We start from the raw sequence: 24,554 nt of genomic DNA, 5'->3' as shown, positions 1-24,554 counted from the left end.
TGCTGGTAGCATGTCACTGGGAACTCAAAGTCACTGGCGTGCAAATCTAAAACAGAACTCGGTCCGTCGGCTAGAGAGTATATTCGTGGTAGGCGTCAAATAGACATGCCAAATTGCTAGACCATTATGGGGTGTCTGTAAAAGTCGACGGTCTTAAAATCCCCATGTGGGATCCATCCATCAACACCGATCCGTGGAAAAAGTTCGTTCATCTTCGTACACCTGCCATCACCGGGAAATTACTGGCCACCACCACGAAGGCGGAGCACCAGGTGCAGCGTAGACTCCTTCTGGATGTTGTAGTCACTCAAAGTACGGCCATCCTCCAGCTGCTTGCCCGCAAAGATAAGACGTTGCTGGTCCGGGGGGATGCCCTCTTTATCCTGAATCTTGGACTTGACGTTGTCAATAGTGTCTGACGATTCCACTTCCAGCGTGATCGTCTTACCCGTCAGGGTCTTGACGAAAATTTGCATGCCGCCGCGGAGTCTGAGAACCAGGTGTAGAGTGGACTCCTTCTGGATGTTATAGTCGCTCAGGGTACGGCCATCCTCCAGCTGCTTACCAGCGAAAATCAATCGCTGTTGGTCTGGGGGGATGCCTTCCTTATCCTGGATCTTGGATTTTACGTTGTCTATCGTATCCGACGATTCGACCTCGAGGGTGATGGTCTTGCCCGTCAGAGTCTTAACGAAGATCTGCATACCTCCACGGAGGCGAAGGACGAGATGCAGTGTGGATTCCTTCTGGATGTTGTAGTCGGATAGCGTCCGGCCGTCCTCGAGCTGCTTACCAGCGAAGATCAATCGCTGCTGATCAGGAGGGATGCCTTCCTTATCCTGGATCTTGCTCTTCACGTTATCGATCGTATCCGACGACTCGACCTCGAGGGTGATGGTCTTGCCAGTGAGGGTTTTGACGACTATTCCAGGGGTCAGTACAGTGCCAGAGATAAGCGTATCCGCGATCGGCTGAACTTACAAATCTGCATGCCACCACGCAGACGAAGGACGAGGTGCAGGGTGCTCTCCTTCTGGATGTTATAGTCGGAGAGAGTACGACCGTCCTCAAGCTGCTTGCCGGCGAAGATCAATCGCTGCTGGTCGGGAGGGATACCCTCCTTGTCCTGGATCTTGGATTTAACATTGTCGATGGTGTCGGAAGACTCCACCTCGAGGGTGATGGTCTTTCCGGTGAGGGTCTTAACGAAAATCTGCATCTTGCCGCTGTTGTGCAGGTGGTAGAACGGTAGATTTGCAACTGGGGAGACGATGGATCAGGATAGGGCGGGCAGAGTTGACTATTGTGTTGACGTTGCTGAGATGGGTGGTCGGGAGGGAGATGTGAAAAAGAGGAGAAGAAGAAGAGGGAGAGGAGACGAGCGAAGATACGTCGCCAGGTCTAGGTAGAAATACTCGCTGAGAACGGGGCTGGACGGCCGAAGGCGCAGCCACTCGAAAGGCCAAGAAAGGGAAGGTGGCGGGGTGGACCGCACACGGCCAATTGAATGGCCGAGCCTGCCTCAGTACGTATCAATCAACGGAGGAGGGGCCAACCAAGTCACCAGCCAGATGACAGAGGCAGAAGGCTCCAGAACTGGCTAGGTCCCTCCTCCCCATGCTTAGCTTACTAGCCTGATCGGTGAATTATACGTAGGTACCTACCTCCCTCTCCGTATCAGGCATGTACCTATGTGCTCACACGCAGCATACCTCTCATAGAGGCCTATCTACTTACAGATGCAATGTACGGGTAGTAGCCGTCTAACCCGAAAATGCTTCCCTCTCACCGCAGAATAAACGGCCGGCGCGCACCAGATAACCCTCCATGAATTCTTCAGCGATGCCCTTATTCCTTACTCGCACGAGGTCGTAGTCAAGGGCAGGAACCGGAGACATACCTATTAGACACCTAGAGGTAGGTACCTCCTAACCTACCTTAGGTACCTAGGTATCTCTTAGTGAGGCACCTGTTACAGGTTTCCTAACCTGTAGGTACATCCTAATCGGTCTACTCGCAATCGATGGAGGCATTTCGGTCATGCCAGCATGCGCTAGAATCGCACGCGAGCCCACAACCAGTGCGCAGGAAAACCACTCCAAGTTGAGGGACGCATATGTACAATTGACGGCGCATCGTATGAACACTTGTCCCGGGTGGTAAGGGTCCTCTTGTTGTTGGGATGAGACATCTCCCGGAGCAGGCCGAGCCGCATACACGGCGATATACCATATGAGTAGACGTAGGCAGAGAGAGCCCCACGAGCTTCAACCCGGTCGCTAAGCAAATCAGGATATCGTGCCACCGCAATCGCCCGTCCCCGCCCGTCAACCGGCCAATAAACACCTACGTAGCGTAAATACCTAGGTGGTTAGAAGATAGGCCGCGGCAATGCCAGGGTACCAACTCCGACCGGACCCGTCTCACCGACTTTCCAAAGGAGAAGCCCGGGGCTAATGTCACTTCGAGACGCGATAGCGGGATGGAAATGAGAGGCTGGGATATTGCATCCCGGACTATTGGGGACTGCAGCAGAAGCGATACCCGAAGGACGCCGACGCTAAAAACACGACTCGCTTGCTGGATCGCCTCTATACGCAGAGCAGGCCTCGGCGCTGCTCAAGGCTGCGGGACGAAACGCATCGAAATCACCACTCATTCGCGCCGGCGGGAGGGCACGCTGGCCGGCCCGTCCCCGAGAGCAAGGGGATCCTCCGTATGTCCATTCATCTAGTCAGAGTAGTTCGTCAAGGCCGTCTGGACCGGCTGCGGTCGGATCGACGCCTGAAACAGCGCATCTAATCTATGCTCTTGTACGTAACCGCATATGTGCGTGAAATCCATAGCTTCTTCCCACGTCATAAAAACATGATCCGTTAAACCGCTTTTTTGGCGCTCGCGCGTGATACTAACGATCAACATAATCCCAAGTCATACAGTCGTTGAATCTGCCGTAAGAAAGGTCGTAATTTCGGAACAACATGGCGTAAAACATCGCATGCGTCGAGGGGCGGTGACCAACCGGGAAACGAAGGGAAGAAATTTTGTTGGTCGACATGTGGGAGTAGTGGTAAATCATGATGATGACAACATCATATCCTCGGATAACGCCATCGCTAAATGTTTCCAGCAATCTGAACAAAGGAAATTCCCAAGGAGAAAACCAAAAGTAGAAACAAGAAAAAACCTCGAAGGCACGTCTGTTTTTCTCCTCTAAAAAGGCGTACATCGCGATATGGAACGAGGGCCGGGAGGTATCCTAGTTAGACTTGATGACCAGTTTCGACAAGAACTTGTTCGATAACGAATCAAAGTCATATCTATCAAACTTCGACGTATTCCGTGTCCTCAGGTACGATTCTATTTCAGGATTAGCCGAGGTGCGCGGGATCAAGGCGCGGTTAGGTTTGCTTGCTTACCATGCTTGAGGACGTGCTGCCGAACTTCTGTCATGGCTTCGCAGACAGCGACATTATTGTTGAGGAGATGGCCGTGCCTTTCGCTATCCCAATCAATCAAGGCAGGGAGTTTCTGCGAGATGGCGTGGAAGAGACCGGTAATGACGCCGACAGGGGTGCTCTCCATATCGGAGCAGAACTTCTCCACAGCAATCGGATCGGGGACGCGGTAGTGGCAATCGAATTGCATCTCCTCCCAGACGGCCAGCAGAATAGAAGCCAGCATGAAGATGGTCGGCCAGTTCTTCAGGCGATCACCGCTGTACACGCTCGAGTACAGCGCCGAAAGCTCCTCCAGGATGTCCTTCTGCAGTTCACGCCACATGTCTGCCATAGCGCACTTGATCTGGAAGTTGATCATCACAGGAGCAACGTATTTTCCATAGTACTTCGAGTCCTCGTCGTCGATCTGGCCCTCCATAGTTTGTTCTGAGCCCTGCTGCTCGACAAGCGTGATATGCATCGTCAAGTTGTAAGCTAACACGAGCTTCAGCGCCTTTCGAAGCACCGGTAGCTTCTCCTTGGTGTAGAAGCGATAAGCTGTCTTGAGAATCTCGGTGATGAAGGGAGTACCCTCGAAGTGATCGTCGATAAAATTCTCAAACCCATTCTCAATATGCTTGTCCAAGTATTCGGCGAGCGCGTCGTGGTTGATGCCGTTTTCGCCGACGTCGAGCTTCTCAGTCTTGAGCTCGAACTCGATCGGCTCCTGGTCGATTTGATACGACTCGACCCAGTCCACCTGAAAACAGCTGTCATCCGCGACGTAGACCTCGCGAACCATGACGGGGAGACAGAAGCCGTACCCGTGGGTGATCCACATCAAGCTTTCCTTCTGGGCAAATCCCTTGACGTTGAAGACGGAGACGCCGCGGCTGAGGTGTCGCTCGTAATCGGCCTTCCAATCCTTCATGAAGTAGCCAATGTCCTTGATATCGATGCGAGTGCAGGGGACCTGCCAAAGCCTAGCGTGCGAAGGCTGGCAACCACCACACGGCTCGCCCTTGTCGCATGTCTTCTTGAGGAACTTGCACCGAAGGCAAGCTCGCAATTTGCGAATCTCACTAGCCTGCTTCCGCTGTTCGGGTAGGAGCGGACCCTTTCGTCGGCCCACCTTCTTTTCGGCACCACCGTCCTTCTTTGCATTAGATGTCTTCCTGATGACCGATTTGGTGTTCTTCGCGATTGGGTTCTTCTTCGGGGCCGGATTCCTGCGGGAATTGTTGGGCGGGGAGGCCACGCCAGATCCGCTCGCCGGGCTGGGGCGACTTGATGTCGTGGACTTGATGGGAACAGGCTCGACAGCAGCGGCAGGGCTGATTATCTCATGCGAATGATGCGTTTCGCCGTGGAAGCAGTTCCGGTGGCTGGCGGGGTCCGAGTAAGTGTCAGACTCCGGCGAGAAGGGCGAGTAATGGAAAGAGGAGATATCCTCGAAGCTGCCGCTGCTGAAATCGGCGTTTTGGCCACTCCCGTCGGAGTGGGACGAGTCGGAATTTGTCCTCAGGTGCAATGTCTGGCCGGGGTTAAAGATGGCAGTGTTCTGAGCCTGAGCCTGGGCCTGGGCTTGCTGGTAAGTGTCGTAGTTCTGGTACATGTCGACTTGAGTCCAACCGTTATCGCTGGAGCCTGGCAAGGACAACACCTCGAGATACGTTCCCGTCGGGGACTGGCTACCCAAGCTTCCGAAACGCGGGAGCCCGTCGGCCGGGAATTGCAACGAGGCGCCGAAATCCTGCCAATTTCCCATTCCCATGCCGTCCCATTGCTGCATGGCCCGAGTATCCTCGATGGGCGAAACGTCACCAAAGCCTTGCTCCATCTGCAGACCGGATTCGAGTGCGGTATGCGTAGCGGACTGCAGATACGCGAGGTGGTTCGCCTGGAAACCTGTTGTAAAGGCGTTGAAGGGTATCAGGGAATGGTTCTCTGGAATCAACTGGGCGAGATCCTGGATGGGAGGATGCTGCTGCTGGTGCTGAAGCAGCGTCCAGTCAGTCAGAAGCGGCGGAGAATGGGCCTGCGGAGGTCCCTGGAAGGGCGAGTGTTGTAAGGGGCTCGCGCTCTGTTGCGAAGGCGACTGCGACTGCGCTTGAGACTCGACGGGCGACGCTACGTTGCTCGAGTTCGCATTCTGGGGACCGGCCATATCAAGGGAAACCGGCCAGCCACCCGAGGGGCGAGTAGGAGCCATTGCGGTGGCCGAGAGAGCGGGATTGGTGCTCGGTGCTGTGGTGGTGTACGGGTAACGCTCCCGCTGATCGAATGTGGTCAAGTCCAACAAGGCATCCCCCCCGGCGGCATTGAATTCGAGGGTCATTGTCGTCGGAAGTCAGGAAAAGGGAGGAAGATTCAACTGGAGGATTCGTGACGAGTTCCGCTAGTATTATTGACGAGCAGAAACGACACCGCTCTTTCGTGGAATTCCCTCGTGGCGCTGATGGACAGCTTCTGGGGGACCGAAGGGGGGGAGGACGGGAAGGGTGGATGTGGAGGAGGTGAGATTCTGCGGCGGATGGTCGAGTGAGATCGAGGATGTCGACGGAAGACGCCCTTGAGAGGCAATGAGGAGGAGACATGAGATTGTGCGAGGACACACGGGAAACTGGCGGTGTAGAGGAAAACGCTGGCGTCCCAGCTCCACCTGCAACATGCAGCCCAGGACCAATCATGGAGCGCCAGTGCTGCAAGAATCATGGGACGACGACACCAGATTGGACATGGGGGATGACCACGAGGCCAATAGCCAGCCGTCCATGAAGCACACTAAGTGGCTGACGAGAGGATTGACACTGTAGAGGGTACCTACAGGCAACACGCCCGGGAGACGACTGGGGCAGCCCACCGACGTACACCAGTCGCGGTGTATGCTGCCGGCGGCCAACCGTAGCGGGACGGGAGGCAGGGAGGCCATGGACATGGACATGGATGTGTATGTGTATGTGTATGTGTGGTGTAGTTGCATGTTGTATGGAGGAGAAGACGTGGTGACGGTGCTGGACATCGACAGGATAGGTGTGTAGACGCGAGAGGATAGCGGGTAGGCAGGCTGCCCACCTTTAGCTCTCCTTCAATTTTCGACGGACATGAACAGCAGGACATCGCCACCAGCAGGGGAGCCCACAGGTTTGGTGCGATAAGGTCAGTAGGCACCCAGAGAGGCACCTGAGGCATCGACAATGTAACAACGCACACAGGTGGTAGCTAGGCGGACGACACCCATAACCAAGCCACTACAGGCTCGAACACCTCCACAAATGCCCTAGAGATTTAGGGCATCTAGGTACCCAACCCAAGCGACGGCCACGAGGAGAAGCGTGCCAATCCGGGAGAGGCTTGCGTAACGTATGAGTACATTCCTCCTGGCAGCCTGCGCATGTCGACCTGCAAGGCAGGTACGCCCACCTCGGCATTGTACATCCTAAGTACCCGAAGCAGAAGTTACCTGTATATGGGGTGTAGGCATGTACGTACCAGGTCCTACGAATAGGTTGTCCTAGGTACTTCGGTTTAGTGCCTGCCTACCTTCCGAGGTACCTATATAGCCTGCCTTAGGTACTTCATTCGGTACCTATCAGAGGATGCATGCCATACACGGCTCTCTCCTATAGTGGTAGGTACTTACCGAGGTACCTAAGGCAAGGTGTGCTAAGCACCTGCCTAGTTCACCCAACTTCCCCGCCATCCTCCACGCAGCAACCGTGCCCATCAATCAATCCCATACCTGCGTGCGCTTCCTTCCGTGCGCTTCCTTCCGTACGTATGTACACGTCACATACGGGGGCAAAGTACTCGACCTGATAAACAAATATCCATACTACCTAAGTACATCTAGGTATGTACGTACTCATGGTAGCAGGTCGTGCATCCCATACGGCAGCACCCGCAGTTCGGCGAATGATACAACCTGACTAAGTATGTAAGTACCCAGGAGGTGCCTACCTGTCCAGGTAGGTAGGTACGCATAAGTGCCTCGTCGTGGGTGTCTAACCGAGGTATTCATATGTATGACTTAGTGTCTGCCTTGGCATGTGTATACTTACGTTGGACGTAAGGCACACTCTATTAGAGATACCTTCAATGTACCTACCCACCTACGCACCTCCTTCAGATGGCAGAAAGAGGCTAAGGAGAGGCAAGTGGTGTACCGTGCAATCCGCACCGTGCGGGTCGGCTCACCTACCAAACCCTAACCTGGAACCCGCCTACGGATGGCGGGGTTATCTCCCTTATCTGTCTTAGCCTGCCTCGTACGTGTACACTTGTTTCTGAGGTGCTCAGCCGATAGATACATATGCACTTACCTCATAGAAGAGGCATATACCTTGAGAGGTAGGTAGATCAGATACCTAAGTGAAGTCCACGCCCCCATCCGCCCGGCCGCAAGGCCCTCCTAACCACCTAACGTACGTGTAGCTAGGTACCGACCGAGCTAAACTCACTACCTGACTGTACCTAACATAGCCACCAACCGGTACCACCGTGGGAACTGCTAGTTGCTGTACCGTAACCCCCCCTAAAAGGTACCTAAGGTGGGTAGTAGAGGCTGGCACAGCGTCTATCCCCTACCGAGACTAGCCTCTCCAGCTTTGTGGGTTGGTCCCCTAAATTGAAGTCGGATCCATCTGGAACAACCCCACCTCGTTCATCATCCATCAATCACCCATCAATCTCATGTTGAGGCAACGATAATTGATGACATGGCTAGCTCCTCCAACGGCTCGCTGCAGATGTGTAGGACCGCACCACCCTACCTAAGTCAGTTAACGCCTGCTGCGGTGCTTGCAGGCTCGACATGCATTCATACAAGACTCCTAATGCAACGCTGTATGTCGCAAACACACGGAGCAGGGCTCGGGTTTTCAGGCCCGTCCTCGGAAGCCCGAGAAGAGAGAAGGGTAAGCGAGCGAGAGCAACAAGCCGACGAGGAGCGACAGGGAGGCCAAGGAAGAGCAAGAGAGAGAGAGAGAGAGAGGCGCAGAGAGAGACTGCTGAGGCTGGGTACATATTACCTACATACTTACACGTCAAGGTTGAGGAGCCGAGACTTGCAGGCGCATACACACTTACCCAGGTCAGACAACACCGGCTTTGGTATTCCTTCAATAGCGCCTCGTTGTGGGGAGCACGAAGGGCCCGCAAGAGAGGGTCCGTAGAGGGCCCCATCGTTCGGGTTCTTCTCCCACCTAGCCTAACATTAGAAGCTTGTGTGGGGAGAGGAAGAAGGAGGAAGGATGATCTGGAACGAGTCTGGCGTCTCGCAGGCAACTCGCAATCCGAGAGGGTCGAAGAGAGAAAGAGAGCGCGCGCGCAAGCTCGACATAGCAAACCCCGTCCCCTCGCCGGGATATTCGCACCAAGTTCCGCGCCAGTGCCCACCCCAGCTCCTTTACTGTGCATGGCAAAGCACCCTGCCGTCAGCAGCGCCAGAGTGCGCGATATCGTGATACCCTCCCACACACGAGCCACTTAAAACAGCTGGATCTTCGCACCGCATCTGTCCAGTGATCCCAATCGCAACCCTCCTGGCCTACTAACCTGCCTACAATGCGAGCCAGTCGCGTCCGATCCTTATTCTATCGGCATTGGCAGACGGTGTCATTCCTCGTCGGGCTGGCTAGGGTTGAAGATGGGACGAGTGTCCTCGAACACGAGGCCGGGCCACGATGGGGACGACGAGCTGGCCACCGTGGGCCACCGTAGGCCACCTTAGGCCACCTTCCAAGCGCCGTCGCGCGTGGGTATACTGCTTTCCAGGTTATTACTTACCAGGTCAGTATGAATCTGCGCGGCTATCTTGTTCGGCATTACCCATTCTCTCCGTAGAGTTAGTTGGGAGAGGTTCGCATGCGCGCCAGAGGCGAAGGATTCTTCCCGGCTGGTCAGGCCGCACCAACACCAGCGATATGTATATGATACCTTTTGCAAAGGGTCGCGCCATTTACCACCTTGCAAAACACCAATACCCCCCTTGGTTGCATTGGGCAGAGGCAGGGGGGGTATTCCCTCTGGCTGTCGCTGAAGCGTACCTATCCCCTCACACAGTTTAGAGATATCATCATCATGCCTCCTTTCCATTGCATACTCATGAACCAGACCTCCCCCCGCCTGCTTACTCCTCACCATGACACTCCCCACCAACCCCATTCCAGCTCATAGTATCTTTTTTTCCTCTCCGTGTGCACTTCTTCCTTACATCAACCTAGAGACCTATATATGGATGCATTTCACTTCGACGGTTCCTGGCTTCGACGCTCCCCTTTCTAGGGATTGCGAAAGCTTACGATTAGCAGAATTCCGGGTTTCGGTCATACCACACATAACGTCCAGGGCTTCTCGATGTAGGTATATGTGAACCGGGGATTATCATTCAAGTTGCCATGTTCCCGCAACCAAAAAGAGCTTCGGATGCTGGGGGTTTTTTTTTTCGCACCGTGGAGAAGAAAGGTTGGTACAACACAAAATATGGGAGGTTGGGGAGATCCTTGACGCGGCTTTGCCCGGTAAACGTAGAAAGGGGGTTTTATTCCGGTCGGTTTATTCTCGTCCCGTTCGACAAGTCAAGCTATTGTGTCTAGTGCTCGGAGTCGACTCAATGCCTTCTAACCAATTCATACTAAACAGACAATGGATTCATCGTGTTTCTGTAAGCGATAAATTGGATAGCAAGCGTATCTAATTTTAGCATCGAGTAACTACTCAAGCAAATTAAGCAAATATGAGTACGCGGAATAAGCGCAACAAGCGTCAGCCACGAATTCGGTAGGCGACGGACTCATTGACTATCTAGTTGACGATTAAAGCCTAGGCGACAGTCAAACCACATGGGGAATCACGACTTCGGGAGGACCTTCATGAAGAGCAATCGAGACATTTGCCACAAGCTTTGAAAAAGAAGCGGGAGGGGGGAAAGAATAAAAGATAAAATATCAAGCTCAGATATAATTTATGTGTTCTAAATTACTTGCCTGCCATACGTATCGCCAAGCCACTTCCAATCTCTCGCCTCCTGTCGACTACACAGAATGAGTAGAGAGTTAGTTACCTTCGAAAATTGTACATCTGCCTCTCACGCCACTACAGCACATGTCTTGTTTTCCGGTGGTTGGGAGGAGGGGAGACATTGATAGGATCATGGCTTTGGCATTAAACATTTTGTCTAGGAAATAAGTCTATTTTATCCACTGGTGGCGGATTGAGGTTACCTGTTTCCTCTCAATTAACGCACCACGTCTTCACTTACTCCCTATACGTAACTTCAGATTTGACATCGCTCACTATCGCCATTATACATGGGTCCCGACCTACCTCTACCTAGGTACAAATGTATGGACGACGAGCTCAGGTACATACTCTACATACCTACCTTAGGAGGTAGGTATTCGTCACGCAACGCGCTATTCAAATGAGGTTTACAGATCGAGACACGGTGCGAGCCGTATCACGTCAGCTTCGATCTGTTTGGCGGATGTGTCCCTGGGCTGGAGAGGCGAGGCGTGGGAAGAAAACAACCAATTCCCGCGTCGTTTATGGGCCACATTTATCGATTCCACAATCGTCCGCATCGAAACGTGATATACAGGTACGCAGGGTACAGCCAGCAAGCACCAACTGTCTTAGTTGACTTGAGTAACTCGCCACGATACGTCTTATCGTCATGTTACAAATAATTACGTGCAGCCCTCACTATCGGAGGCATTAGGATCAGGCACCCAGATATACCTATCTTCCCCGAGCACTAGGTCTCTCCGTGAAAGTCGATGATTGCAGGGCATCTGCCTTCAGTAGAGAACCCATAGACATAAGATCACATGCCTTGAGAGGCACCTAAGGTAGGCACCTACCTCTACTACGTAGGCTAGAAACTGGAAGCCAGCTGCTGGCCATCGGTATAAGCATACATCACCTCTTAGGTATTATATGGCGTATGGCAATACCAGTAGCAACGGCCCGTCAATGTCGGTGCCAGCCGGCGCCGCCTCCTGCCCAATGCAGATGAGAATGATGTCATGAGTTCAACGCTTATCGATACCGGCAGGTTGAGAGGGCCGACTTGGCGATTTCCCTGGCCCGGCTTTGCCTTGTACCTCCTCCCCTCCTGTTAGACAATCAGGTCGTCGGAACGCGGCCGTCACGGTGACCAATAGTGGCAACATCCAGCTCGGCATCGAGCCAGCGAGCCCGCACAACAACAACAACCCGCACCCGAGGCCATCCGGACGAGGCTCGAGTTTTGGGACGGTACTTTCCGGTCAGGCACCGCCAATCGCAGACCTCTATGCACACCCTTAGTTCAGACCCGTGTGCCGTCTGGAACTCAGCAGCGCATCTGGGGTATACTCTGCATTCCAGTCCCCTCCGCAGGCCAAAGCGCCCGCAAACGTCCACGCTCGCCTTGATCTCATGCCAATAAAGACGAGCCTGACCCGAGCGCGCCGGCGGCCCACCCACAAGAGAGAGCCTATCTCCAACCCAATGGACAGGACCCGCCGCCGTGCTGAACCCAGGCCAGCCGACGAGGACGCCAGCTCGCTGTTCGCCGTCTCGGTACTCTACGAGCCACAAGAACCCGAAATGTCGATTCCCGACCTGTTTACCACCCGGCCTCCTATCCGAGACACGCTCACCACTACAACCTCCACTGCCCAGGATGCCACCGTTGCCGAGTGCCTGCCCTTCTTGGCCGCCGAGGTCCGTTCGGCGGCGGCGCCCAACCAACACGGCGTGCCGCGTCTTGATCGGCAGCGGCACATCAAGTTCCTTCGGAAAAACTTGGGGACGCTTCCTGGCCGGTATGTCGCCTTTGACGCGAGCCGGCCGTGGATCCTGTATTGGTGCCTCAACGGTCTGTCCCTCCTGGGCGACGACGTCTCCAGATACCGCGCCGACCTGATCGCGACGGTCCGATCTATGCAGAACAGCACCGGGGGTTTCGGAGGGGGCGGCGGTCATCACTCGCACCTGGCGTGCACCTACGCCATCGTCTTGGCTCTGTCCATCGTCGGCGGAGAGGAGGCGTATGAAGTCATTGACCGAAGGGCTTTGTGGAAGTGGCTCTGTAGCCTGAAGCAGCCGGGAGGCGGATTTCAGATGTCTGTTGGCGGAGAGGTCGACATAAGGCAAGTCCAGTCAACCCTATCAGACCGGTTAAGCTAAGCTCTCGGCTCTTGGGTGTGTTACTGACGGTGACGGACTAGAGGGGCATACTGCGCGGCTGTCTTGGTCACCTTGCTGAACCTCCCGCTTGATTTACCGCCCGGATCGCCGGCCTGGGCAACCGAGAAGAAGCCGAATTTGTTCACCGGGCTAGCTGATTATATCCGTCAATGTAGAGGGTTCCTGGCATCCCAACCTTCCAAGTAGATGGGCGTTAACTCTCTGCAGGCCAAAACTTCGAGGGCGGGATTTCGGCGCAGCCGGGTGGCGAGGCACACGGAGCCTATGCCTTCTGTGCTCTAGGGTGCCTTTCCATCCTCGATGCTCCTCATCGTACCTTTTCAAGGTCTGTACTGCCCAATATTCTTCCATAGGGTGCTCGGGCCCTAGTTAGGCGAAGCATCCCCCCTACTAAGACCTCAAGTCTAGATACCTCGATGTTCCACTGCTGATCTCTTGGCTATCATCACGGCAACATGCTCCCGAGGGCGGGTTTAGTGGCCGCACGAACAAGCTTGTCGACGGTTGTTACAGCCATTGGGTCGGCTGCTGTTGGCCATTAATCGAAGCCGCCATCGCCGGCCCGTCGAGCCTCATGTTTGACGTAAACAAAAGCAAGGGCCCCGACAGCAGCTCCGCGCACGACCTTTACAATCGCGAAGGCCTCGTCCGCTACATCCTCTGCTGCGCGCAGGATCAGTCGAAAAAGGGTGGTATGAGGGATAAGCCAAGCAAGTAAGTATGGAAATCCAACCCATCAATCTAAGCCTTGGCTAAAAGCTACCTTGAGATCTCCCGATGCGTACCACACTTGTTACGTACTTAGCGGGCTGTCCTCTGCCCAGCACGTTACACGTTTACTTACCTCGGATGGCGAGGGGATGATGACGCATTCCGAGTATGACGTCTCGCCGCATATTGGGAATCCTCAGATTTACGAAGAAGAGGATCGGGTCAACCCGACCGACCCCGTATATTTTATACCTGAGGGGAAACGGAGAGAAGTCATGTCATACTTCCTGTCAAAGCCGGGATTCTGACCCGCTTCTGGCCGCATATGAAGAGGCCATATCCGACACTACGCCGGGCCAATACGAAGAAGGCTGAAAATCTCCTTCGCGGTTCTGCAGCTTCTCGAGTTCTCGCCCCTACGATTACGGATGTCGGGATTGTGGCCTTTTCACGTGTCGAGCTATATATACATCATAGGTTCAAATGCTCTCGTCTTGTATAACATATAACATCATCATGTCCTTGATTAAGATGAGCCAGCTCGTGTACCTGCCTGTCTATCCAGAGGGGAAGGGGGAGGGGAAAGGGGAGAGAGGGGGGAAGGGCCATTCCGGGAACGAAGGGACGTGAGAGGAGTGACGGCACCCCCTATCGTTACTTGGATGGCATTCCTCCGCAGTTGCACATCATGACGGTGCGTCGAGAAGCCCGGCAGCAAAGATTGGCTCGCCCATCGCACAAGAAGAACCCGTAAACCATGACTATACCCTTTTCACACTTCTCTACAGGATGTATCATGCACTTCGCAATCAACACCTAGACCGCCATCGGTAATACAAAGGGCAGATTCGCTAGGCAGGCTCGCGCGACTGGAGTGAAGCAGAGTCAGCTAGAGCGATTCCATCGCATTCGTTAATCTGTTTTCCCCACCACATGCGGCCAAAAAACCGTCCAGCAGGCAAACGATGCCATATACAGCAAGTCTGGATGGGCTACGAGCCAACGCCGGCCAGCAGGAAGGTGGCAAACCCTCCCAGCGGCCGGATTCGACCCGGCCTGCCAGCTTCTGAGGGGACGCCACTGACTTATATCTGAGGTAGACCAAACCGGGACGCTGACGGCAAACGGCAGCCGTCACGAAGACCAAGAGGCTGCTGAATCGTACGACGGCGCCCACCGTCCACATCCGTACAGGAGCTGCACCGCAGTGGTCGAAAGGCGCTCTACAGAGTTGCATGAGCATTGAGCTTGCCGATCAACTCAACAGAATCGACAGGTTGGCCACATGGTGTGGTCGTTTCGCATTCCGCCCCTACGCACACACCCCCCATACCACCTTGCGTCCATTGTGGCCACAGGAGGTCCTTGACGTGTCAGTTCCCGTCCTGGCCTCCTAGGTGGCCATGGCTTCAGATGTTAGAACGATCCTTACCAAGCTAAGGCATTGGCAGGTAGTATTTGGCATCATCCCCACTGGTCCTAGATACTTCGCACGACTTTGCACAATGCCGTGCTACTAGTCTGCACGCACCTGGCCAAGCGGAGGGAGGAGTAGTAGGGGAGGGGAGAGGAGGAGGGGGAGGGAGGAGGAGGAGCAAGAAGAGGATTTGTTGACTCGAAGGTCGAGGGCTGTTAAGTCGACCTGCCTGACGGCCACCTTATATGGCCGGCCTACTGTAGGATGCTACGCGACCCAATATATATCTCTTCAGCTTCCATAACGTGGGATGTTTACCCCCTCGCAATTATGCCTATTGTCATTATCCACCTGTGTGTTCCGGCAGAAGACCACGGTAGTGTATAGCTCGTAGAACGTCGCGAGGCCAGATAGGAACAATGGAGTTACGTTATAGAAGGGCACATACACATACATATCTACAGTATCTAGATTGACTACATACATCCGCGGCCGACTTCCTCGAGCTTCAGGCTGCGTGTCCGGATATATGCGGTCGATAGGGTGCTCCGCGCGATATTGTCTTTGGCCCGTGGGCCTCCTCCCTTCGGAGAGACGAACCGATTCGTTACATGACCGGATTCTGGAAAGAAAGCATTAGGAGGCTCGACAGGGGGAGGGGAGGCCGCGGCTCTACTTCCCGGCCCTCTTCCAGAAAGTCGGGCATCGGATGTCTCAAACTTATTTCCATAGACATACGCATACACGTATACAGAGACAGATCCGCGCATTTTTCAATATACGAGTGCGATTAAGCACGCACTGCACCTGGAGCAGAATGCGAGCTTTACTTTTTTTTTTTAAAATTTTATTAATCTATGCTCTTGCTGTGGCTCTGTACGAACAATATGTATGTCTCTCTACAAGGCAAGCCTCGCAGAGAGAGACATACTCATAGAGAGAGGGAAAGAAAGGGAGCGAGAGAGACGAGGTAGGATCGTGAGGGCTACCAGCAAGATCCCTTGAGCGCTAGCTCCTCTTAAACTAGTATGGCGCCGGGTGCGGTGTATTACGAGGCAGCTTCGTCGCCGTCGTCCTCGGCTGGGGGGAAAGAGGGGGGGCGCCAGTCGCCGGGAAGGATGATGCCTGGACTTCTGGGCTCGCGCCCGCGCCCGGGGGCTATGATCTAGATGTCGTCGCTGTCGCTGTCGCTGCCGCTGGCGTCGATGGAATGTGTGTCTCCGCCCCGCCCCCTCCCCCCTCCCCCTTTTCTTTTCCTTTCTCCCACAAAAAAACCCCCTTCTCCCTTCGTGGTGCGGTACGCTTACCAATCTGGCCAGCCGGAAAGGCAGCGCCCCTCCGTCCGCTCGCCTCGCGCCTCTTCTCGTTGTTCCCTCTCTGCCTCTCCTCGATCCGTCGCCGCTCATCCGGGCCGAATGGCTGGGACAGGCAGCTGGCTGGTCCTGCGGTGCACCTCCTCCCATCCCCCACCCCCCCCCGGTGCCGCGGTATCTGCGCAATATGGGACATACCTACCCTACCTAAGGTATACCTGTCTGCTCTAAGATGAGGCGTGTACGTATGTATGTATGTATGTGTGTGTGTGTGTGTGTGTGTGTGTGTGTGTGTGTGAGGCGGAGTACTACTAAGACCAACAGGCCTCGATAATTCGCCTGGTGCCGTCTTACGGGATGTCGCCTCTTAGGTGGTAAATAAGCAGACATCTCAGCAGCATCTGATTTCCAGCTTGCCCTCCTAAAAGCTGACTACGCATCATCGTGTGGTCTGGCGCCCAGCCGTCGTCTTACTTCGGTTTGGTTTTTAGATTTAGATTGATTTCTTCATTTTATCAGTTATTGGTCCTCATCGCTCGGCTTCGTGTTGTCGTCTTGTTTGTTTTTCTTCCCGTGGCTTCTCGCCCTTCTCTCTCTTTCTCTGCCCGTCTATCAGCCTATTTTGCCATCCCCCTCCTCTACGTCAGTGGTAGGTAGTTGGCGTTATTATTGTGTATAAGCCCCCCCGGAATGAAAGCTTGGCCGCACGCAGCCCCACGGGCACCGACTTTTTGGCACTCTCGCTGTTATTCGACGGCGGCGACAAGCCCTCTGCAAAAGACTGCATCAGGAATTGATGTGGATGGACGGGTGTTTGTACTTATTATCGATGTATTATGCCTGGCACCTTGCCTACCTTGCCCAGGCTCACGTCCCCAATCCTCCTCTTATAAGTGGGCTTCCCGTTGGTCTCGGCGTCTCCAATATCGCGTCGGCGAGGGAGAAAGAGGAAGAGGAGAGAGAGAGAGAGAGAGAGAGGAAAACAAAACAAAACAAAACACGATAGACCAAGAGAAGGAGGGGGTAGGAAGGACAGACAAGAGGAGCAAGTCCTACCGCCGCTACATTAAAGTCCGAGAGGTGCATCCCGTTGTCGACTGGCTTTGCCTCTGTCTCTGCCTCTGTCTCTGCCTCTGTCTCTGTCTCTGCCTCTCTCTCTCTCTCTCCACGGATAGATGGCATTGGACGGTACGCGTGCGTGTTATGGTATGAATGTAGGTATGTACATACCTGCATAGGGACGCAGGTATGCACGTAGGTAGGCATGTAGGCATTGTAGCAATCACCACCATTCCTCGGTGCGTCCCATCGCCGGGAATCGTCATCATGAACGGCATCCCGTATATTCCTCAAATGCAGCAGGTCGTCAGGCCAGTTCGGGCCAGGTCGCGGCCGGTACCACTACTTCGTTCGTAGGCGAGCGCGCGTTGGATCGGCCAGTACCCGTACCCAGTCCTGACATGCACAAAATAAGGTCTATCTTGATTTAATATCCAGCGGCAATGCCAACTCATCATTGCATGAGGTGTTAAACGTCTGTTCTTCGCCTAGTTGCCTCGCCGCCCCCGTACGTCGAACCGCGATGATTGGCCCTGGTCCAGATGGATTCTCAGTGGCTCCTGTCGGCCTTCGCAGGGTCTCGAAGTTCCGTCTCCAATGGACTTCGTAGGCTAGCGGCCAGGTTCATCGCGAGACCGGGGTTGCCCAGCAAGCCAACCAGTGTTCATGCATCTCATTCTTGCTCACCGACTTCGTGGTTCCGGCTCGATCTGGTCTGCTCGGGTTTTCCTCTCGTTGACATGTTTATTTGTCCGAGAAGGGAAAGAAGGGGAGAGGTCCGGGGGGTTCTTCTTTTTCTTCTGCTTCTTCTTCTCCATCTCCATCTCCGCCTTCTTTTGCTTTGTTTATTATACCTTTTTTTTTTTTTTACTAAGAAAAAGTTTTTTTTTTCTCGTGAAGAGGGAGGGATGAGAAGTTGAGGGGTAACAAGAGCGACAACCACAACTACAACGACGACGAGAAAACTCCTAAAAATAACAACATCGCATCTAACAGAGAGGGAGAGGGAGAAAGAGAGGAAGGCGAGGTCGCGAATGTGTAAAATCCAAATAAAAATAGGGATAATTAGAAAATGGTGAGATTCGAAAAACATTAGCTGTCTAAAAAAATTAGCACGAAAAAGAATACCTACCTACCAATGCTATCCAATCCAGTCAACCCGCGCGCGTCACCGAGTTGCCTCTCTCTCTTCTCCTCTCCGCTCCCACGTATGCACTGCTCCCGTGCTTCCCCCTCCCGGCCGGTCTCCCTCTTCTTAACTAACACTCTCTACATACCTACACACTTACCACATGCTAACTCGCAGCCACGGCCAACTACTACGTAGTAGGTAGGTAACTACCTATAACGTACTACTTAATGTAGCACCTATCCGCTAGCAGTTGACGCTACCTATAACCGCCTAACCGCCTAACCGCTATATGTAGTACTACTTGATTCTAAGCTTCTTACCGATCCCATATACGTGCAAGTACGTGGTGTTTGCTGATGTATAAGTCGTATTCGTGCCTAGCTTGGCCTCTTCTATTTTAGCTAACACTCCCTTTTTCTCTTCTTCTTTTTCTTTCTTTCTTTCTCTCTTCGTCTCCTCGAAAAGGGCCAACCCGTCGTCGGCTTGCCTGTGATTTGTCCACTACGGGGCCCTGCGCTCTCACCTTGTTTATTATTGCCAACTGCGCAAGTCGCCCCCCCCCTGTACCGTCTGGTCGCGGGTTGGGGCTACGGTTACCGTTACGTCTGTTCCCTCGAGATCCGGGGGCTCCTCCATCTGATCCCCTCTTCCCCTCTTCTCGGTCTCTTTTCCTCTCTCATCGCCCAGTTCGATCTCCGAGGGCTTGTCCATGTACATGGATCTATACATACATACAGACCTACATGCATACCCACTCCATACCTAGATAGATAGATGTGGTACATCAAGCGACAGGCATCGTCGTAGCAGCAGGGCCGGGTGGGTATGCACGTATGTGGGAAGGTATCATTATTACCCTTCTTCTGGTCGTCTAAAAACGCCGTTTTCCAGACGGCACCAGCTATGGATCGTTTTGATTGAGTCTCGCTGCATTAGCGGCCGCCCAGAATCTTCTGGGAATGGCAGTTTGTTTCTCTCTCGTTTCTCTACTTCTTTTTTTTCTTCCCCGGCTGGTTATTATTATTATTGTTATTATTATTGCCGTTTTATTATTATTATTTTTTAACCTTCCCCTCTAGAGGCACCCATACACACATACCCCTACCTCTCTCTCCCTCCGTGTCTCTGCCCCCTCTCTGTCTCCCTCCATACACTTACACTTATACGCACGTACTACATAACGTACATACCACATACATACATACACACGCGCACCATGCCAACTCCCACACCCACCTTACGAACCAGGCATATCCCTCTCTCACCATCCCCTCTCCCTCTGCTTTCCTCTCTCTAACCCTCCTGACGTTGCTCCGAGAGAGGGACCCCCCTCTCCGCGGAAGAGGAGGAGGAGGACCAGACCTGACTGGCGGCCGGCCCTAGTGGGTAATCCTCGAAGCCTTCCCTTTGTTTTCCTCCCGCTCTTCTTTCCCTCTCCCTCTCCCTCTCTCTCTGTCTCTCTCTCTCTTTGTTTCCTCTTTCCCCTCGAGCTGCAGTTCCTCCGAGGCCGTGGATTGGCCGCAGAACTGGTTCCAGTTTCATTTTGCCACTTCAATATGCTTACTTGTGCATATCCATCATCTCTTTTACCCAGCTGGCCCCATCGCCGGACAGGGTTGAGGGAAGGAAAACTCGGACGGGGACGACGGTACCACATTCTGCCAAAAGGAGCACGGCTAGACTTATCAGAGATCATCGTCTAAGGAATGCAGACCCCATGTGTAGCGGTGGAGTTGCCTAGTCTCTCGACCTTTTATCAACTGGCAACGACACGCGCCAGCACAGCAAGATGGGGTCACACTCTTCGAGAGCCGCATCTTCACCTGCGTCTGGCGACCTGGTTCCCTTCCGTCCTATTGCCCCTTCGGCCTTGTCTCTTTAATTGCGTATTTCCAGATCCCTGCCCGGCACTAACAGCTCGATTCTGCAATAAAGCACACATGTCTCGCCGTCGATGGCTCGTCTTTCTGCACCGCAGCCCTGAATACGTAGCCTAACCTCCCCCTTCTTCAACACCACCACAACCACACCTCCGTCTCGTAGTACAGACTCGTCGACGACATTCAGTGCTGCCCTACCGGTCCGCCTTTGATTGACCCTCCCTCTAATCCCTCATACCGTTGGGCTTGACTGCATGCCCAAAAGGCGTCTGGAATTCCATCCCGTGTCTGCTTACGACGAGGAGACTTTTTTTTTTCCCCCCTTCCTCCGGGCCATCACGCTTACACCCGACCGACCTCTCTCCGGTAGGGGGGGTGTTTCTATGTTTTGAGAATACAACCCTGCTCGTTCCTTCTCACCAGTGTCCCCGGGGGCGCCATTGAGTGCTTTGCTGTCAGCAACATGGGAGGATTCTACATGCAGTATCTCGAGAGTGAGTTTTTTTTTTTCCTTTCCCATTTGGTTTGGTGTGTTCGCTCGCTCGCTCGCCTGCCTGCCTGCCGGCCTGCTTCGACGCGCGCCCTCTTTGACGACTCGGTCGTCTCCCGGCTGTCTCCAATGACTCCGCGATGATGTGCGCGGTGGGGCTGGGCAGCGAGAGAAAGATAGTTGCGTCTCACACGTGCGCATCCCCCTGCGTCGACACGACGTGCAGGCAGGTTGCCAGCACGCCTCTGCCGCAATGAGCCTCGAGCCAACCCTCGTGCCGGGATTTTGTTGAACGCCACGTTCCTGGGATGTATGGATGGCCCTCCACGTTCGATCGGGGAGCGTTCGTGATCCGGCTGCCATGCGTGTGTCGTGCTCCATCTTCGCCGCGTCATCAGGGGTGCAGACGATGCGCGTGAGCGTCGATTGGTATCCAACAAGGAGGGGAAGTTCCAGGGTCAGCAGCTAACTTGGCATCCGATAGGCCTCTGCCGGCGTCGCGGGTGGCGAGACCCTTCGTACGAGTGTTACAGAGACCCCAGTGGCTACACATGTCTTGTCCTGGTAAACGGGCGCGAGTACCAGACGGACCTGGCCTACGAATCGGACCACCTAGCCCAGGAGAACGCAGCCATGAGGGCCTTCATGGTATGCCGGAACTTCTCCGTCAATGGAGGAATGCTCGCGCGCAACGGCATCGTTCAGGGCCTCCCGGCCAATGAGTCGACCCGGCGCAAGAAATCCCGCCACGCCTCGTCTGGCCACGGCCACGGCCAGAAGGAGAGCCGCCACAGGTCCGGCCATCACTCGAGCAGCAGCTCGACCGCATCCTTCGAGTGAGGGACGGCGGAGAGAGAGAGAGTGACGAGAACGTAATTCGATTGCCACCCCGATGGATCGCTCCAGGACATTGAAAAAAAAAAACCCAGGAAAAAAGGAAACAATAACAACTACGACGACGACGAAGATGACGACGACACGGACACCGGCTAATTCCAGCCAATGAATACAAACGAGAACGCAAAGGTGTCGAAAGATCGAGATATATATTACTTATATACATACACGTGGTGAAGCTTCGCAGCTTATCCCCCTGGCATATTCCGCGGAATACCCCGTTCAGCATGTCCCGATGAGAGAAGGAGAGAGACAAAAGTTTGCATACATCGACGATTTTACGACTTTGACGAAAGAACTTAACGAACTTATGAAATAACCTAATATCCGCAACCTTCTGTCATCATCCCGGGAAGAGGCCGCCTTCATCCCGACGCGTTTTTCATTTCCGTGCCCCATTTCCTTCTTTTCCTTTCCGTACCGCTCACGTTTCCGTCTTTTTCCCTTTTTTTTTTTCCCCTGAACGAAATGATTTTGGTGAACCCCATTTCTCGGCCCGCGGGGATTACAGAACCAGGCCGGTTCGGGAAGACGGATTCTGCTTTATTGTTTTCGGAGGCGACTCTGCTATTCAACGGAATCCGCTCTTGGAGCACCGTTTCTTCCCCGGTCTGATAGATGGCTTCACAGCGATTCCGGGCGCCTTACCGGATTGACTCAAATGGACCTTAGGATATCTGGAGATAGACCTCTTTTTTATTGGATGCTTTGGGACTGCTCGGGCGGGCGAAGCTTTATTTCTTTTTTAAAAAAAGAGAGAGGAGTGACAAGAAAGAAAGGCAGGTAATGCAGCATGGCCTCCCAAGGGCGCGTTGCGTTTCCGCTCGCCCGCCTCCCCTTGTTTTCGGCAGGCCCTAATTCATCCATTCCCGTTTTCCATCCCCTACCTACTAGGTGGGAAGTGGATCGGCCAATCCTGGAGTTAGCATGAGAAGAGATGGGTGGGAGCCGGAGGCATTGCTGCCCATAGGGAAACTGAACGAGAAAGGAAAGAGGGCGAGAGAGGAGAAAGGAGAGGGAGGGAGGGAGAAAGAGAAGAGAGAAAGGGAGGGAGAGCGAAGGGAAAAGAGAAAAGAAAAGAAAGACAGCGTTCGTTGGTTGGACTGGCTTGCTTTTTCTCGGTTTCATTTTCATCGTCTTTCCACATTTCCCGGCAGAGAGACGGAGAGGGAGGAGAGGCTTGGGAGATGTTATATTCGGAGATGCGTATAACTACGATCTTATGGTTAGAAAGATGATGAGTATCACGATTACGATAGTCACGAAGAATTCAATTTACGACGTTCACGACACAGAAGAACTCTTATATTTTGCGTCGACCTTCTCCGCCTGTGTTGGTGTCCAGTGGCTGCAAGTTGCCGTGATGTCTCAGCTGCGATAGTACTGGAGGGAGGACGGGTGCGCGCGAGTAGGTGGATTGCGACGGTTCGGTGCCTACCGAAGAAGCGTGACAAGTAGCAGAAGAGCTGCCCAAGAGGGAAGATGTACGGAATGTAGGAAGAAAAGTGAGTCTGATGACCATCAGGAAGGACCAGCAGGAGGTAAGCACGATTGTGGGATCGTGATCGTGAGACCGAGGTTGACTGGCGTTGGCGTTTGGAGACGACATCATCCTCATCCTCGTCATCGTAAAAAACGCCACTCATCCCCCGGCCTATGACGGGTTCTCACCCCACGGATCAGCATCCCCAGCTTTCTCTTCCCCGCCTTCCTCCCACCTTTTTCTCCGCCCCCGAGCTGTTCTAGAGATGCCTGTTGCGGACCTGGCGGTAGCGGGGAGGGAGGGCGGAAGGGCGGGCGGAACCCAGGTAGGTAGTCTTCCGTCCTCCCCTCCCCTCCCCCCTTTTCCTCACCCCCCCCTTCGCACCTGAGCCGCCCAGGAACGCGTGATAGGGTACATAGTTACGCAACCAGTGAGCCCCTCACACACGCACACACGCACACCACTTATATCGTATTGAGAGAGAGAGAGAGAGAGAGGTGGAAATAGGTAGGTAGTCGTACACATAATGCTTAGCTACCTATCTGCCTCGCTCGGTACCTTGCTCCATCCATACATCCTTGTGTACACGTGTGGACATGATAGGGCCATTCTCTACCCAAGGCAAGAATATGATATTGGTAGCCTACCTAAGGTAACTAGAGAGGGGGGTCCGTATTCCATATACCAACGTGGCCCGGTTAGGTAACCTGTTCGGCTTGCGCACCTTGACAAACATGCATACATGCATACACACCACATATATGCATATGTGCATACTAAAAAAAAACTGGTGATGTGCACTCGTATTTAGGCCGTGGTCGCCAATACGAGGCAGGGAGGGCACAGAAGGGCAGGCTGCCCTCAGCTACACCTAGGTAGGTGGTTTGAATACTTGTAGTAGCCGTATACGGGCGTCCACATAATACCATACCTAGGTACCTACCTCCTACCTACCGTCCTCTAGACAGGTTCATCTAGGTATTAGACACCTTAGTACCTCTCTCCCCCTGAGTGAGTGTTAGGTACCTTAGGCCATGGGCAGATGGATATCTGCGCTCCAATGCAGGAACAGAGATGGATTTGTTTCCTGCTCTCTTCCCTTCGGTTGGTGCCTAGGTAGGTAGGTAGGTAGGTAATCAGTAGCGTCATCATCTTAATCCCTCCTCTCTCCTGACTTGCATGGGCAGGCTGCTAATGAGCAGGAAAAATGAAATCGAAACAAGATGGAAAATCTCGTATATAGGTGTATACATGCCTACCATCACGTTAACAGTTGATAATACGTAATTTAAAAAAACGTATACCTAATTCCGCTAAGATGAGGACTCGGGTGCAATCTTTATGCGCGCTCGCCATTCCGCGTGGAGTGGGAGGCCGTGTCATTATTGGCTGCAGGATGAGGTGGTATGCAGGCCCGGCGGGCACACTTGCATTTGCACCAGGTACCTCCCACCAACAAGGTACGTGCCGCCACAACGTGGCTGGTGGACTGCACCTTAGTAGGCTGCGTATAGAGATAGTATTAGGTTGAGCACTA

At 53.7% G+C, this 24,554-nt stretch overlaps 4 protein-coding genes across 4 annotated transcripts; 2 read left to right on the top strand and 2 right to left on the bottom strand.

Annotated features, from left to right (window-relative positions):
* Positions 1-62: 62 nt before the first annotated feature.
* Positions 63-1,555, bottom strand: GGS23DRAFT_556053 (polyubiquitin). The gene is made up of 2 exons (XM_051515636.1): positions 982-1,555; positions 63-922 (listed from the first exon to the last, which is right to left on the bottom strand). Exons 1-2 carry the CDS (start codon positions 1,217-1,219, stop codon positions 240-242), a joined length of 921 nt encoding a protein of 306 aa, XP_051374931.1. The 5' UTR covers positions 1,220-1,555; the 3' UTR covers positions 63-239.
* Positions 1,556-3,238: 1,683 nt separating this feature from the next.
* GGS23DRAFT_375632 (uncharacterized protein) lies at positions 3,239-5,952 on the bottom strand. The gene is made up of 2 exons (XM_051513383.1): positions 3,420-5,952; positions 3,239-3,360 (listed from the first exon to the last, which is right to left on the bottom strand). The coding sequence occupies exons 1-2, from the start codon at positions 5,776-5,778 to the stop codon at positions 3,260-3,262; spliced, it is 2,460 nt and encodes an 819-aa protein (XP_051374930.1). The 5' UTR covers positions 5,779-5,952; the 3' UTR covers positions 3,239-3,259.
* A 5,520-nt stretch (positions 5,953-11,472) lies between these two features.
* On the top strand, positions 11,473-13,983 carry GGS23DRAFT_375310 (terpenoid cyclases/Protein prenyltransferase). The gene is made up of 5 exons (XM_051513382.1): positions 11,473-12,577; positions 12,656-12,786; positions 12,843-12,960; positions 13,044-13,349; positions 13,405-13,983. Exons 1-5 carry the CDS (start codon positions 11,862-11,864, stop codon positions 13,652-13,654), a joined length of 1,521 nt encoding a protein of 506 aa, XP_051374929.1. The 5' UTR covers positions 11,473-11,861; the 3' UTR covers positions 13,655-13,983.
* A 6,411-nt stretch (positions 13,984-20,394) lies between these two features.
* Positions 20,395-22,045, top strand: GGS23DRAFT_374839 (uncharacterized protein). The gene is made up of 2 exons (XM_051513381.1): positions 20,395-20,641; positions 21,122-22,045. Exons 1-2 carry the CDS (start codon positions 20,611-20,613, stop codon positions 21,475-21,477), a joined length of 387 nt encoding a protein of 128 aa, XP_051374928.1. The 5' UTR covers positions 20,395-20,610; the 3' UTR covers positions 21,478-22,045.
* Positions 22,046-24,554: the final 2,509 nt, after the last annotated feature.

This window comes from Durotheca rogersii, assembly GCF_024521655.1.
Source record: "Durotheca rogersii strain YMJ 92031201 chromosome Unknown GGS23scaffold_4, whole genome shotgun sequence".
Lineage (NCBI taxonomy): Eukaryota > Fungi > Ascomycota > Sordariomycetes > Xylariales > Xylariaceae > Durotheca > Durotheca rogersii.
Note: the sequence above shows the minus strand (reverse complement) of the source record. Positions and strands in the feature narration are given on the sequence as shown.